Source organism: Dermacentor andersoni, chromosome 1, assembly GCF_023375885.2.
Source record: "Dermacentor andersoni chromosome 1, qqDerAnde1_hic_scaffold, whole genome shotgun sequence".
Classification (NCBI taxonomy): Eukaryota; Metazoa; Arthropoda; class Arachnida; order Ixodida; family Ixodidae; genus Dermacentor; species Dermacentor andersoni.
In genome coordinates, this window is record NC_092814.1 from 306,967,066 (window position 1) to 306,983,775 (window position 16,710).

Below are 16,710 nucleotides of genomic sequence, written 5' to 3' on the forward strand. Positions count from 1 at the left end.
TGTAATGTTACGTGCTCTTCAGATGCCTCCGTTGGCCATTACATGTGCCCTCCTGGAGCAGTACTTGTAAAATAAAAAAAACAATATATCGTCACGATTACCAAAGCACTCCGCAATGAAAAAAACGGCCCTGTTGCCAGGCATTGCTGACCGCACACAGCCGGAATCTCTCACGCGCCGACCGAACAAAAGTGTCCTGCAGGTACGTGAATGAACCTACGAAACCGCGTACACATACTTTCACGCTGTCAACACCTGAAACTTTGGTAATTACGCGCGTGTTTGAGTACACCACGTGCTTGCGTCGTGTTTCAGCAACACGAACTCTCAACGTCACGCACTTTACGCCTTAAATACGCCTTCAATAATGGTCATTTTCTCTATTTCTTCCGCAATTTCAACACGAAATTCTAAAGGCCAGTTACCGACTGACGAAGAAAGATCTCGATTGAAAAAAACTGCTCCGCAGGGTTCGAACGAACTTTTCTGCGGATTTCCTCCCGTAGCGTGTTAAGGCCGCCCCACATTCAGCGTTTCTACCGGCGTTTTTTGGCGTTGCGTCTCCCGGCGTGGTCGCATGAACGGCGCCAGAGAGGGCGTCCAGCCACACGAGCGGCACGCGGACCAGCGCCAGCGCAGCGTCACACAATGTGACCAGATTTATTTTACCAGAAACCTCCTAAACGATTCTTGTGTTCATTGTGTTTGGTCTGCCACAATATCGGCCTTGCTTCTACAATGGCTATAAGAAGCTCGTTATCGATGTTCGCCGGTAGCATGATTGAAGCAACCAAACAAACAGCAATGGCGGCGCGAACTGCGAATCTGCGGAAGTCTCTTGCAAGAGTTGCCAGCAGCGCGCGGCCACGCCCTGCCGCGCGCTGATTGGTCGGCGCTGTCGAGCCGCTTCCGACGGCGGCGGCGAGATCTGGTGTCCCTTGAGCACGACGTTTTGGCTTGGCGCCAGCCTCAGCGTCGACGCCGAGCGACGCCGGGTGACAAAACGCCAGAAAACGCCGGGAAAACGCTGAATGTGGGGCGGCCTTTAGCCGTCGTCTGCTACGGCAGGAGCACCACCGGCGGCGCCACCGTCGAGGCCGCGCCGAGCGGAGGAGGAGGGAAGCGAATGGCGCTACTTTGGGAGATTGAGGGGCTTTACTGCGTGCCTTTTGCGCGCGCCGCCGTCGCATCAGCAGAGAACACACAATGACCAAAACACTCATCGTCGTCAGAACATCGTCGTCTGCATCTGCCATTGCAGGAATCAACGCGATCAGCGCGGTAACCGAGCAAGGAAAAAGCGCGCGACAACCGCGATATCGCGCCTATGCTCGCGCAGTTCGAGACAAGGCGAGATCAGCGCTGTCACGTGACTCCGCGGCGGCCGCCGCGCGCACGACCGATGTGGCCTCTCTGCTAGGGTATCTCTGCCGCGCGGCGTTCTTGCCACCGGCGGCGTGCCGCGCGCGTCTTGCCGCCAGTGTGTCCGTACCTGAAGGCCAATGCATTTCTCCGCAAAGATCGGCATCTAATATCTCGAAACTAGTGCCATCCTGAGAATTCGTTTTAAGTGGATTCTCCTTGCGAACTCCACGGCTAGAGCTTGTAAACTGCAATATGTGCCATTAATGTAATTGGTTAAAAACTTAATTAGTAAAATTTTGTTAATTAGTTAATTATGCATACTTTTTTTTTTCAAGTGGTGTACACCGCTTCGAGTAGACAACCTCAAGGACTAGAATTGTGCTATCTGCCACAGGCATCCATGGAGAATTTTTTGAACGTGTTCACTGAAACTCCCTGTATAGCTAACCACTGCGCTTCGAATACAGCTGATAATTCAAGCGATAGCGTGCGCGCCCATTTTTTTTCGCAGAACAGTTACCTCGCTAACAAAGACAACAGGCCTCCGCTTACCACCGTCACACGGCCTCTATCTGCAGTGCGCGAAGGGCCCGCAGCAGCGCGATCAACACGGGGATTTCAGCGAAGCGCACAGCGCGCAAATTTGCCATCTTACGCTTGCCATCTTACGTTATACGTTCAATTAACTTTGCCCCCGCCCCCCTTATGAGTGTAATTCCCGGCTACGACAACGACACAGACGAGCTAGGGCACGTCTCTGATAGACATTGGGGACATTGAAGTCGATATTCATAAACCCTGGAACGCGTGGATCCACGATTTTAGCCATAATATCTGTACCGACTCCTATTTGTGTCTCCTCTCGACACGACCCCAAATCAGCTTGCCAGCGTGTTTCGCAGTCGAGGTGCAATCTACCACGTCTTTGCTCACGAGTTGTACACCTGTAAGCTTGTACAGGTAAGTACGTCTTTTATACTGCTCCACGCACCGGTCCATATTTTCAGATGCCAATATTAGGTTGGGTTTATGTAATTTTCTTTTTTTTAGATATGCGTCGTACTTCTCAGTGAATGCGCCTATCAGCATTCTTCCTCGACAAGCGTGGCAATCACCGTTGCCTTCTTAACATCGCTGCATAGACGATTCACACTGTGCGTCAGCCTGATGGGGTGCTTGTATTTTGGCAAAGCCCTCTGAGCGGCGTAATGCGTTAACGCAAACGTTGCGTCAGATTAAAGTTCATACCGCCGCGGTGAATAAAGATAAACATTACATGAACTCACCCGTTGCATAGCGTGAAAATTAACACAATTTCGGGGCATCGCATTTTGTTGTATATAATTTAGTTTACCGCTTCACAAGAGCTTCGCTTCACACAGATTCGAGCATGTTGTTGTTGTTGCCTCAAAACACCAACAACAGCATACGTGGGATCTGCATAACTTTATTTCTTCGACCCGGCACGCAGGCGAACGTGCTAACACGGCAACGACGTGCACAGAAGGCGAAAAAGAGGGTGGAATAATGTATGTCGGGATGGAAAGGCAATGACACCCAGTCCGTTGACAAATAACTGTGATATGAAGGGAAGTTATAAATTGAGGACGGAAGATAGAGCAGCAGCATTTGTTCCAAGAGTGGAAGTAGGAAAGGAAGTAGAAGAAATTGGCCATTGGACGAAGGATCGATGTGGAAGTGAATTATAATGCATAATACCAAGCACAACAAAAAAAGAAGAGGATATTATCTCGTGTCCCATCTCAGGGAAGCAGACAAGCCAACGGGCGTTTATGAACCCTGAATCAAACCAGCCGGCTTCAGCAACAGCCTCAATAATGCTTTAGACTTGGCCCCAGCGTATGCTGAAACAGGTTCTCCTGTGTCGGTACTAATCTTGCACCATAATTCCCTTTTTACTCCTTCCCCAGCAGGCGGTCAGTAGTCTCGATCAGTAAACGTTTATTCGATCAATCAATTATCTTCTTGAGAATTTAAAACAGTCAAAAAACGAAGAACGCAAGAGAGACGTGGCACACACTACTGGACTAACAACTGTGCTTTACTCAAAAAACATTGATTGTGAAATAGACCAAGTAGCTATAGCGCCAGTACGATAGGAAACTTAGTTCCTTCTGCATCAGTGAGATAGCAATTGTGCTGATCTAATTAGTTCCCTTGCATGCTGGTGTGATGAACTTCGAGAATTTCACGCTCTTGCTTGCTCTTCGCTCTGCCAATAATTTTAACATTGGAAAAAAGCGGGACGCCTCTGCCAAAGTTCTTCGTAGAGGCAAGGGCAAGGAAGAGCGTGAAATTCTCAGTTGCTCACACCAGCATGCAAGGGAACTAATTATATCAGCACAGCTTCTATCTCACCGATGCAGAACGAACTAAGTTTCCTATCGCACTGGCGCTAGCTACGTGGTCTATGTCGCAATCAACGTGGCTTGGCTCTTCTGCTACGCATGCTCGCCTAGTTTTCCTTGGTGTCTGTTTTTTTTTTTTTTTAATAAAGCACAGTCGTTAGCCCAGTCGTTGTGTGTGCCACGTCTCTCCTCTGTTCTTCGTCTTTTGACTGGTTTAAATTGTACGAATTGATCCAGATCGCAACTATCCCGCAATTATCTTCACCTGGAGAAGAGTCAGGCCGTGAGAGGCATGTTTCACCAAACTCTCACTCTGAGTGCGACAACAATCCAGTTTGCTGGCTCCTTTGCTTTGAACGCCTAGCCATGTTCAGATGTCAGCCTTCATGCCAGAAATTTGTTGTTTTCCTTAAAACATTTGCATCATACCCACAATGGGAAATTGGTCATATTTAGCGTGGCGGTAGACAAAATTTACATCTTCCTTATGAATCAATGAATTAATTCTGGGATTTTGCGTGCTAAAACAACTATTTGATTATGTGACACGCTGTAGCAGGGGACTCCGGAATAATTTTGACCAGCAGGCCGAGGATCTCTAACGTGCCCCAAATGCACGGGACAAAGGCGTTATTGCATTTCGCCCCCATCGAAATGCGGCATCTTGTCTTCCAGCTTTTGTGCCAATGAGTAATAATCAGTAATGACTTTCCGTTATGACGTCGAATGCCCACAGCGTTTCTCTTCATCGCACACGTAGGACACCTTGGTGGTTGCCTTTCGATAGCTTGTCCCGTGCCTTAGGCTGCAGCTTAACTTCTCTTTCTTTTTTTTTTCCTGAAACACCTGCACTACTCATTAGCCGCAGGAACTTTTCTAATGACGTCTTCAGTTTACTGCGCGGGACAGGGATGTTTGCATGCCAAGACTTTCATATCTCCCTTTTAAAACTCGTGTATTCTTGTATCCGTCTACCGGCCCTATTCAGTGTGATGCCGCACGTGCTGAGCGTTTCAGTTAATTATATTGCTTTATTATTATTTGTTGCTCTTTCAGAAAAAGAAAAGAAGTCATTTCGATTTTATTTTCCCCTGCCAACCGCGCACTCATTGGCGTTGTCTCTCGCACAGGATCGCGCCATTTCGCTCGAGAAACAGCCCCGGTAATCCCCGCGACGAAGACAAAGCGGTCCGCGGTCCCATCAGCTATGGCTACCGATGCCGAACTCAACCGTCCCCGAACGCCTCAACCTAGCGCGACGACGCCGCCGCCAGCGGCTGCCGGCGACTGCCGACCAACACCATCCCAACCGATTGCCATCGCGCGTACGGGCCGCCTTCCGATGAGCGCGCCCTCGGGACTCCATGGCTGGCCGGAAAGTTTCATCGAGCAGTACAGGCACGTAACGGTTGGCTCGCCGTCCACACCGCCTGAATACTACGTCCCGGGGGCGTCGACGCGGCGGCCCCCTACCAACCGGGTCGAGCGCGCAGCAGCGGATGCCCTGGCATCAAGCCGGGACCGGCAGCCGCTGCTCATGGCAGACACCTACACCGTGCCTCTTCAGGACGGCACCGTGAGCCCCACGCAGTACTGCATGATTGGCATCGTGCTAGCCAGCCTCTGCGTCGCCGCGGCCCTGGTCGTCGTCGATGCGCCCGGAGGAAACGCGACCACGCACGACGTTGGGCCCAAAGCAGTGTACGAGGAAAGACGCCCGCTCCTGCCGAGCTACGATCCGCACAATCCGGTCGATCGCAACGCAGTGGCGGTCATCCCGCGCCCCGAGGAGCGACGCTCCCCCGGTGTCCAAGGCCCGACCGTCTTCGAACCTCTTCAAAAACCAGGGAACTCGGCGGACACAACGATCGCGGTCAAGGATGACGCCGCTCAGGACGCCATCACAGTCAGCTCATTGGCTGCCGAAGGACGCGTAAGTGTGCCTGAATAAGTTTGATAGCGTAGGTGGAGCCCGTTGTTGTTGCAAAGACCAAAATGCTTTAACACGATGCGACTATACCTGAACGGTTACAGGGGAAATTGAGGTGAAATTATGGCGACGAATCACGTGTCTCCGGAGCTGCAGCTACGACGCGTGTTAAGGTTAGAGTGGACCAAAAAAAAAAAAGATGAAATAGTACATCAGTGTTTGGTGATGATTTTTGTTTTCTCCGAGAATCGATTTGCATTCCTCTGGCGAAAGAAAGGTTCGCCATCAGCGGAGAAAATTGATAAGCACAGTGTACCTGTTTTTCAATTTCTCGCCTAAATCGCAGCATTGTTAGGTTTGGTATTATGTGACGAATTCCAGTGTACTTTCGCATGATTGGGCCCAATTTTGTTTCGACAAAAGAAGATTCCTAGAGCTCACTAGGATGAGACTTTCATTGCGCGAGAATAGAATCTTGTCTTTGTTTATCGACGAACTATTAGGTAATCTCGAACAAACATTGCACAAATCGTAAAACCTTGCAAGCAGCCGGAGCAGAGACATTTAACCGGCATTATCGTTACTGCGCCTTTTATGGGTAACGAAAAGGCTCTCATGGTAAGAATGACATTTCAGGTTTCCCCAGAAGTGTAATCTACTCATTCAGTTTATTTTAACATTGCTTTCCTAGCATTCCTTTACCCGCCGTGGTTGCTCAGTGGCTATAGTGTTCGGCTCCTGAGCACGAGGTCGAGAGATCGAATCCCGGCCACGGCGGCCGCATTTCGATGGGGGCGAAATGCGAAAACACCCGTGTACTTAGCTTTAGGTGCACGTTAAAGCACCCCAGGTGGTCGAAATTTCCGGAGTCCTCCACTACGGCGTGCCTCATAATCAAAAAGTGGTTTTGGCACGTAAAACCCCATAATTTAATAATAGCATTCCTTTAACCTTCCATACAATCTCGTTTCGCTTATCTTTTGTTCACTTGAACGGTAGTTAAAACAACTAAAGGTATGACAATGCAATATATTTCCAAAGGGCTATTCGTCTTTGAACACTCATAGCACTTGAGAAAAGTTACTGAACGGGAAATACGTCTTCTAACATTGACCGACAGAAAGACAAACCTAACGAATCAACGATTACATATCCTCGAAATATCGAAAGTGTCTGTGACAAACTTGATATGCAGTGCTGGCATTGCCAATTTCAAGGTTCTTTCGAGTTAAACAAATGGAGGGTTTAGGTTTTAAATTTGGGAAGAAGCAGGAATAATTCGGTACCTTTTTTTGTATTCATCTTGTTTTTTTTATTTACATAGTTCGCATGTTTCATGCCATATGGCTATGCTGCTGCTGTTATTCATAGTCTGGGTAGACAGGCTTGTCAAAGAAGAAAATGTCGCCCAAATGAAAAACAGTTAATTTTTTCTGCCGACAAAGTTCCTTATACCAAATAAACACGGGACATGAGGCTGGATGGATGGACGGATGTTATGAGCGTCCCCTTTGGAAAGGGGTGCTGGGTTGCACCGCCAAGCTGTTGTTATTTTATTGCCTAATGTCCTACCTATGTTAAGAAAGGAAAAAGAAAGTAAAAAAAAAACAATGAATTCCCATAACTGAATATTGTGAACCCCTATTGTGAACTTTGTTTTTATGCGCCTCCGTTGTTGGTCGTTTCCCTAGTTTTCTTCCACCAATCTTCCAATCTCCTCTTACTAATCTCTATTGCGGACATATTTACTTTTCCTCTGCTCTCTCGGAGGCCAGTGATTCCTAAATTGACCGCTAGGCAGATACCTTCCCATTCTAATACAACAAGCTCCATCGTTTCCCTAGCTTTACCGCAGCAGGCATATACTTCTTCTTCCCTATTATATCTTCTTTATAAGTGCGTGTTCTAAGGCATCCTGATCTCGCTATCAAAAGCAACGAGCTTCCCTTTGAGTTATCATAAATTGTTTCATTCCTGATTTGAAATTCTTGATTGAAACCTGCCATCAAACGTGCAACTCATGGCAGGTTTCCATTGCCGCCACCCTCTTCGACTTTCCGCTTGACGTTCTTTGTTGCTGTGTTACCATACAGGCGGCCTACTTGCTGGTAAGCTTCCTAGTTCGTTTCCTCCACTGTGAATCAATGTTTTTCCTGTACAGATGCCTCGACACTCTCCCTGCCCATTCACTTTCTTCCATATTCCTCAGTCGTTCTTCATAATCAATTTTACTGTGAGCTTCCCTCACTTCAAAACTTGTCCAGCCCAAATCGCCCTGCAGAGATTCATTTATAGTCTTCCCGCGAGCGCCCAGTGCGAGGCGTCCCAAGGAGCTTTGGTTGCGATCGAGTCCTGATTGTATGCTTGTTTATATCCTGATTGTACCCCTAGGCATGCGAAACAACTAATGCCCTCTCTCGGCGCGTATCTGTCGGCGCTGCATCACTAAATGAACATTAAAGTCTCAAAATAAAATTCCACGAAATGAAACGCAGTCGCCAATTAAATTTCATTGAGATTTACAGCAGACCAATTTAGGAACATCTTCGGAAATCTTGAGAATAGTGCTAATAACGCTCAAGGTTCATGATCAGGTTATTTCAATTATGTTTCACTGAAATATTCAAACTACTCAGAAACCTACACTCCTCTTCATACATAGTAGGTAACACTGCGAAGCCTAGAGATATTTCTCTAACTGCTCGCATTTGCGGCCAAAAAATAGTACGGCCTTTATGAAAGAAAAACGTATGTATACGCGTTAATTAATTCGACGTTCCATAAAGTCTTGTACATTTGCGTCACAAAATGTGACGTACTTAAATTATGTGGAAGGTATTGCAGATATGAACCTCTTTACCTCAAAATGAGTGGAGCAGCGTGTTTCTGTGGCCAGCGGCCGCTGCGCATCAATGTCGCTCATGAGGAAAACACAGTGCGTCACACGCAAGCAGCACAAACCTGCACAAAGAATACGTGATTAGACGTCACCATAAAGTTAATAGGTTGTAGTTGTAATAAATGAAGTATTTATTCCATAGAAAGCATTGCTGAATGGTAACAACATGCACTGCGAAACACGCGCAGCGTTACATCTATGACCGCACTATTTGCATAGCTTCCACAGCGTGACCTGCTAATAAGCAGGAAACGAAGCGAAGTATGGTAGAGCGTTATTACCACAGCGCTCAAACTTTCCGGAGATCTTGGTCAATCCGTCTTTTTGAAATATCATTTAAATTGTAATTGATAACTGGGTTTTCTTCTTGCGATTATTATTTTTTTAGTGCATTGCTCAATCGGTTAGCCAGCGCTGACGGACGCCTATCGAGAGAGGGCGCTAGGTGTCTTGGACGCCTCGTCATCGTCATCGTGTTCAGCATTTCTGGACATGCGTGCGTCGCCGAAGGGACGGATATTAACGTAGGTTGGGCGATATTCCGTGCAAGCAAGGACACGCCAAACAAGTTGGGTACGAGGGTAAGAGCAGCAGAAAGTGGCTTCTCTGGCGTTGTGTACCTGCTAACGTTATGTAGACTCCTGACCAAGCATGGCACCGATACGCGACTTCAAGCACTGACGAGGTTGAAAAAGGAGAGATAATTGTTCTGCCGGGCAGAAATGAGCCAGCCGAGCGCTGTGCTGTCAAAAGCGCGGGTGTACTTTTTCGCAACATCTTCATTTCAGACATTTCACACTCCGAGAGCTAGCAAAATCTATAAACTGAACTTGCAGTATCCGTTAAGTCACGGTCGTCACGTCTTCCTCTTTGTTCGTGTCGCCGGTGTCTTCGTCGCAGCTCCTCGTCTTCAACTTTACCCTTGTAAAATGGCGAAGGAAGCCGAAACTTGACCCGCCACAGGTATGCATCTCCCGGTTGCAATATTTAGTTGGGAGACGGATGTGATAACCACTGATAATCACTGATAACCACTGACGGGTGTGATCACCACCGTTTGCCACGCTGACTCTGTAAGCGATGATCTCCGCCATGGAGAAATCAAATAAACTAGGACAGCACATTACCTCACGCGACCAGTCTTGGCAAGCCAGCTCTCCGCGCTCTACTTCGCTTTTTCACTCGCAGTGTCCGTCCAACACGTGACCTCCATGACCTCAGCCTATTCGCCGGGAATCTTTCATTCCCGGCAGTTTTTAACCGATGCGCACTTGTTTGGCTTCCCTGCCGTAGTTCTGCCTACAAAGAGGGAGCAGTAAAACTTACCGCGCGCTCTGACGTGACGATCACGGGCTGGGCCGATACGTTTGGCTTCAATCGCGTCGCGCAGTGCTCTCTCCTAGCTATTTGTTTCCTCCTAGGTCTCCGCAGTTTCGTAGAGCTGGGCCTGTACTACAGTAGCGGGTGAATACCACATTGCGGGCATCGCGGAGAATATAGCGTCATTATTTGTGATCCAACAAGGATGGCGGTACTGCCAGATACTGCTGACCTCGTGGTAAAGCACTCCAGAAGCGGAGTCGCACATTTTTTTCAAATTGCTATATGGATAGTTGTATTCGGTGCCCTCGCAGCTTACATCTGTGTCAATCACTCGCAGGCTGCCATTTTTGTAGACACAGCCCAAAAGTAATATTATGTAATATTATGTACTTAATAATATATGCCCCAAAAGCACTGCATCATCGGCAACTTTTTAAAGCAGAACACTTCGCGCCTTAATTTTACCTTGCAGAGAAGGCACGACTGCAACCAGTATTACTACACGTACTGCACTAGACCCACTGCCAACGGGTTCCACTACGATCCGGAACAGATGACGTGCGTCCCGACCACGAAACCTGGCGCTCAGGTGTGCAACCGCGGCATCAACCGGTTCAGCAGCTGGGAACGGTGTCGTGCCAACTGCCTGCAGCCCGACCGTGTCTCTGACATGTGCTTCGAGCGCGCGTTGTTCATCCCATGTTCCAGGTGAGTAAACGGAGGTAGAGATAGAAGCGTGTAGCTTTTTCTTTTCTTCATTTGTTTACACCCGACGAAAGCGCTGCAAAACAAAATTTGTCAGAGAGATGTAATAGAAACAAAACGAGCATCGGTCAGTTTCCGATTAACGCTATTTAATAGAGGTGCGAGGACTAGGAATAGATGGCAAACTTTGTGGTAGTTTAACAGTGATAGCCAAGCATTCTTAGAAGTACTGAATGCATTATTTTAATGAAACTGGCATTTCAGGCACCACACAGTACTTTTACAGTCCCTGCTGTATAGTGACGGTATGCTCCTGCAGTTCTGCAACCTACGTTTATTATTGCTTACACGTTCATGTTTCAGTGTCACATGACGGATGCATGGGCGCGTTGTCGCCTGCTATAAAGGTGGTTGCCGGCTTTGCTGCCGTTGGTCGAAAAATACGTTCTGGTGTCGGTGCGATTTACTCCATTAGTTAATGCTGTCAGACATAACTTTATTTAGATCGTTGTAAAGTTTCATAAAAATTCACTTAAATGACATTTTCTCTAAACTGATATTTTATGCGAGAGCTCTTATAGGAGAAACTTAATTGACGCAATTATGTTTCTCTTTAGGGGATAGCTGCTAGCCCAGTAATTGCGGTAGGATACCGCAATTCCCCATAACTAATAATTACATTCATCATCTCCTACAACAACCGGCTGAGTATATATATAGAACAAATAGAGCTGAGCTCTCTGTGCGTGAAATAAGCTGCATGTCAGACCCCTGAAATCGCAAGTGCTGTTCACGCGGTTCCAGATACTACTGACGCGCAGGCCACTCTGTTCACTGCACTCGTCTAAAGCCACACCGTGAAGGTGCCGCCAAAAGCTGACCGCACTGCACCTAAACAATCACGCGGATCCCATGCACTGTGGGAATCGGTGTGATACGAAACATAGTTAGGTACCTGGTTACTAGCATGGTTTTGGATTGCGAAACGTGTTACCGGATGGCCCTACAATGTCTCTGTGTAAGTCGATCAGTTGCAAAAGTATAGTGCACCAGCCTTTGCCTGTGCCGAATCTGGAAAAACTCGGAGTGAAGGATAGTGGAAGGGGCCCATCTACCGATGCGCGCCGAGGTTTCAGTCTCAGAGCCGTGCTTCGGCCTCCAATCATTGCACGAAGCCGACAGGCACGCGCGTCAATAACAGTTCGGGACGCGACGTGACTAGCTACACCACCACGGCTATTCCGTGATATTGTAATTGGATACTTATGTCACGCCCGAAGCCTTTGTATTTTGATCATGCATAGAACTGGTCGAGTTCGTAGAATGTGTAAATAGTGATTTGGTCAAAGCCGCTAGCAAGCTGCGAAGCCTGAGGCGAGATATGTGCAATGTTGAAGGAAGGGGTTAGCATCGGGCAGTCGACTAAGACATAGCCGACAAATCAAGCGTGAGGGTAGCTTAAAGTGCTTTTCACCAGGCACTGTCCAAAATACACTACAGATTATAAAGTGATTTTTCAAAAGTGTTCAATAGCAGCTGAAAAAAAAAAAAAAGAAACCCAACGCAGTGACTTAGCGGCTATGGTGTTGCACTGCTAAGCACAAGGTCGCAGGATCAAATCCAGGCCGCGGCGGCCTCATTTCGGTGGGTGCGAAAATGCAAAAACGCCCGTGTCCCGTGCATTGGGGGCACGTTAGAGATCCCCGGGTGGTAAAAATCAATCCGGAGTCCCCCACTACGGCGTGCCTCATAATGAAATCGTGGTTTTGGCACGTAAAACCCCAGGATTAAAACAAAACGAAAAAGAAACCAAACGTTTGGAATGGCACCATGACGGAAGCCCTGCAGCAGCCGTCTCTGCAGAAGGCGCTCAATCCCGGGGACTCCAGCAGCGTCCGCAAGCTGCCTTCCTTCCTAGCGATACCATTGGAGGCGATAGCCGCGTCATGTTTGGATTTCCAGAGCTTCGCCTGCCATGTTTTTTTTTTCCTACGCAGAACATTTTCTATAGCGGCTTTTATCGTATTCGCGATTCACGGAAAATCTCGTGTTCGCATTTCTCTTGACCATCCGTGCTCTGTCGGCGAGACATGTCAAGCGGTAGGCGAAACCTGTGACGCCGCCTTTGCTGAAGAGGTGAATGCGGGCTGAGATGAAGGGTGCGCGTAAGTATTGGTTGGCATTTCCAGCTATTACACCTAGAAGTAATATTTACCAGGCACGATCAGTCACCACAGCGTGACTCATGCATCGGGCTTGTTTGGCAGCTCTTAAATGCCGAGAAGGACCGCGCGGGCCTCTTGCAGTCGCTCGGAGTGTTTGAGAGCCCCGAGATGACCATGTTTTCAGATAGCTGATGTACGCGACGGATGGTAAATTCGGTGACTTGGGCATAATGTGTGCTCACATGCCGATGCAAACATAGTGAAATGAAACATTCGCTAAGCACGGTCAAAAAGAGCTTTCCACAACTTCTGGGACTTAGCCCCTAGCTTCTTTATAGGGCTTATCTGCTTAGCCGTGGGCATACGATACTGACCCCATACTATCGCAATTCTCCATGACGCAGGCAAGATTTTGTGGACCCGCTGTGGTACTTCAACGGAACAACATGCACAAAGTGGACCTTCCCCAATGGCCAATGTCCATCCGGCCAGCGCGGAGTCTACAGAACTTTCGACCAGTGCTCACGCCAGTGTCTGGTGCACAACGGGACATCCAACTCGAGCTCCGCAGACTGCGAAGTTCCGCCGTCTGGAGCGTGCAGCCTGGAACTGCTGCGGTATCCGTTCTTTGCGGATATGCGGGCGGAAGGCAGGGCACGGTGTGTCAATGCCTCTGGCACGACTTTGTTGGCCCGGCGCTGTCTCGTCGGCAAGAACCAGTTCGACTCCCTAATGGCCTGCCAAAAAGCGTGCGTGGAAAGAGCCGTGTCCTTGGGTACGCAGTTGCCAACAGTTCAATAAAAGATCGCTGGAGACTGTAGGCAAATGGTAAATGTGTTTTACTATATGCCGGAAATGAAAGGGTTTGAACCATGTGTTAGCCGATTGCTATTCACTGACTAACCATTATTATTCGATTCTGTCGAGAAAAAAAATCAGAAAGAGAGTCGCCATTAGCAAATATTTGTGGCCTCGGTGGTATAGAACGGCAAAGCAATATTTCACAAGTGGCCGTCAAAAAAAGGATACTTTCTTCAAGTAGGCGAACCAGCATGAAGTTTAATACAACGACCTCTGAAGCTATAGAGGTGACCTAGGCGGTTATTAAGTATGCAATTCTTGCACGGGGTATTCCAACTTTCGTGGCATCCGTAACTTCCAGCCCTTCTGTGACTTTGTCTCGGTGTCGATTGTATCAGAAGCCAACATAGACGCCAAGGACAACATAGGGGTTGTCCCCTATGTTGTCCTTGGCGTCTTTGTTTGTTGGCTTCTCATGATAAGATTAATAAAAATCGAGCCCCTCGGTTAACCCCCTTTCTTCTCGTTCTTTGTGACGATGTACGACAAGGCTACTAGATTTTATTTGTTTCGGGGAGTAGCAAAGGGAGAAGGAAGCGTAAGAACAGAGTAGACTGTGTCACCCTTTGTAGGGAATTTGCTGGAGTCCAGCTTTGCGGGCAGAATGACAACAAACAATCAGGCTTACCTGAAGACGCAAACGACGGAGAGTATTCGTGAAGGATTCCTATAACAGTGGCCCAAAAGTTCTACTGCTGTATCATAACCTCTCAGCCAGCAGAGAACTTACATATTTGCTTTTGAGATCTCAGTTATATTAGTGGAGCAGCGAAACATCAGTGACACAAGTGTACAAACTTCATTACTGTTTTCATTTATGAAGACGGGCCAGAAATAGCTAAAAGCACGCTTGGTGTAGATTGGAACTTTTTTTGTGTGTGTTTTCGCGAAGATATTTAACTTGCGACGAGGTTTATTGGACTCCTCAAATGTCAGCCAGGAACAAAGCGGCAGCAACGATCGCTTAGCTATAGGGCGGCGAACTGGCCTCGAGACACACGATGGCGAAAGTGCTTTCTAGTGTGCCGATCTTCTTGTGGCTGCGAAACACGTGATGGCCACGGGACATTACAGTGGAATTCTTCTTCCTTAGAGTCTATAAAATATTTCCGGGCACTCTGTCGTAGTGCATGAATGAACGGAGCCTGTGAATCAACGCGCGAGGCACAAAAGTAGTTTAGTCGCGGTCACTGTACTAAGAATGATTGGCGCTACAAAACTGAGCCACAACTCTTAAGTAACCACTTCCTAAACAAAATGATCCAATTGCTCCCTGAACCTTCGCCTTCAGTTAAGAAACATGCCAATCTAAAACCTGTTGTCTCCTTACTCAGCGCGTTTCAGTATTGTCTTTTTCATTGTATTTTAAATATCATACCAACGGGCGTGACACTATAAACGTTGGCTTGATGGGGCGCTCAAACACTTTTCTGACTAATTATACAATTGCCTCACTATTAAAAGACGTCGCCTGATGAATATTCTGCAGCAAGATTGCTTCAACTCATACAAGTCTAAGCGGAGTTATATATAGTTATCGCTCCGATGAGGTGGCTTTATCGCTCCTCTCGCCATCACTAGCGCGCTGCAAAGTACACAGGGAAGGTGGCAAGGGGCAAGGCTCCGCCAAAAATTGGAGGGTCTTGCTGGCGAGATGTTTTTTTTTTATTGCGATAGCAATTATATGGACACTCCAAGCGCACTTCTGCCATCGGTTTGTCGCGGTGAGGTTCCGTATAAAGTTCAAGGCGTTAACACCGTCGCTGCGCGCCCTATGCTGTATGTGCGAGTGAAAGCGTGCGAGAGGAGCCGACGATCGCGGCTCAATCTTGCCCGCGCAAAAGGGGCGATAGCGGTGGAAAAGCGGGCCGTCTTCCGTCGCGCGCGGGGCACCCAACGTTACGAGCACGGAGCAAGAAATATTTAGGAGTGGAAACTCCGCTGTTTGCGGCGACCAGAAAAGGTCACAAGCCCGCGGATATATTTTCATGCTGGCGGCACCTGGCGGCATGGGAAAAAATTACCGCCGTTTCGGTTGCCAGGGCAACCGGTCGAGCGTGTTGCTCCCGTTCGGCCGCGCGCGCCTGACTTCTACTGAGGGCACCCTCGCGCGCTTCTTTACCGCTTGTAGCCCGAAAAGCAACTGCTGCTACGCTTCAGCCATTCGAGCACAGTAAAAAATAAAACGCGTTTTCCGTGACAGCTATAAGATGATACGTAGCTTCTGGTGGTAGCCAGGGCTATCTTGCTCCGTGGCGGGCGGTTTTCGGCTTTTTGCGCTTGCGAAACTGATGAATATCTCGTTCCTAATCGCTCAAAGGGCGACCGCTTGTTTCTCGCTCTAGTGCTCACAGGGGTGCGCGTAGGAAGGATGCCGCCGTGCATGTGTTTCCGTTCCTTTTCTTTTTTTTAAGACTCGCGAAAACTAGTTGCTCTAGCTGCTTCGCGATAAGAGGAAGATTAGCGGAAGTTTGCCACACGTGTTGCTTTGTTTGATGGGCACGCAACAAAACAGTTTTCTTGAGTGCGCGCACCTACGCAGTTCGATTACGGCGTGCCCGCTGAAGCAAACACCCGTGTCGTCTGCTTGTCGTCTGCTTTGAGCGGGCGCCGCCGGAGTGAGCGCCGGAGCTGCCGGGCGCTGCTTTTTTTTTTTTTTTTTTTTCCGCTGCGTATTCTACGACGCGCCGCATGGTGCCGCCACTGCATAGGGTAGCGTCGGCGCATGCAACAATTGTGACTTTATCTGGTCGCCCGCGCTCGCTCGCGCTGACGGGAGTTTCACCTCCTATATGTCTTACTCCGTGGTTACGAGGCACCGGGGGAGGGGAGGGAGGGGGCGTTCTACTCCAGCTGCAACTGCGCATGTGGCGGCTGCGGGTGGTCGCGCGGCCGTATCCTAAGAGCAGTCTGCGTTGGGGGCAGAGGAGTTTAGGTATGTCGGCGGCTAGTAGCTTTGCGCGTGCTGTGTGTTCTCGGCGCTCACTTTTCGTTGAAGCGATAGACAGCACGAATGTCAATCCCCTCGCTGCTGGTGCCGTGTTTCCTCACGTCAGCGTTCTGACAGGGAGTTTCCGCAGTCATCGGTAGAGA

General features: G+C 48.5%; 1 protein-coding gene across 1 annotated transcript; it reads left to right on the forward strand.

The window, feature by feature from the left end:
• The first annotated feature begins 4,897 nt into the window (after positions 1-4,897).
• On the forward strand, positions 4,898-13,562 carry LOC129381129 (uncharacterized). The gene is made up of 3 exons (XM_055063717.2): positions 4,898-5,667; positions 10,359-10,594; positions 13,161-13,562. Exons 1-3 carry the CDS (start codon positions 4,942-4,944, stop codon positions 13,555-13,557), a joined length of 1,359 nt encoding a protein of 452 aa, XP_054919692.2. The 5' UTR covers positions 4,898-4,941; the 3' UTR covers positions 13,558-13,562.
• The last annotated feature ends 3,148 nt before the right edge of the window (positions 13,563-16,710 follow it).

Excerpts from the sequence above, each read along its gene's own strand:
- LOC129381129 (XM_055063717.2), top strand. The coding sequence starts at position 4,942 with ATGGCTACCGATGCCGAACTCAACCGTCCCCGAACGCCTCAACCTAGC. Across the intron at positions 5,668-10,358 it reads CATTGGCTGCCGAAGGACGC|AGAAGGCACGACTGCAACCA; the intron begins GTAAGTGTGCCT and ends TTTACCTTGCAG. Across the intron at positions 10,595-13,160 it reads TTGTTCATCCCATGTTCCAG|GCAAGATTTTGTGGACCCGC; the intron begins GTGAGTAAACGG and ends TCCATGACGCAG.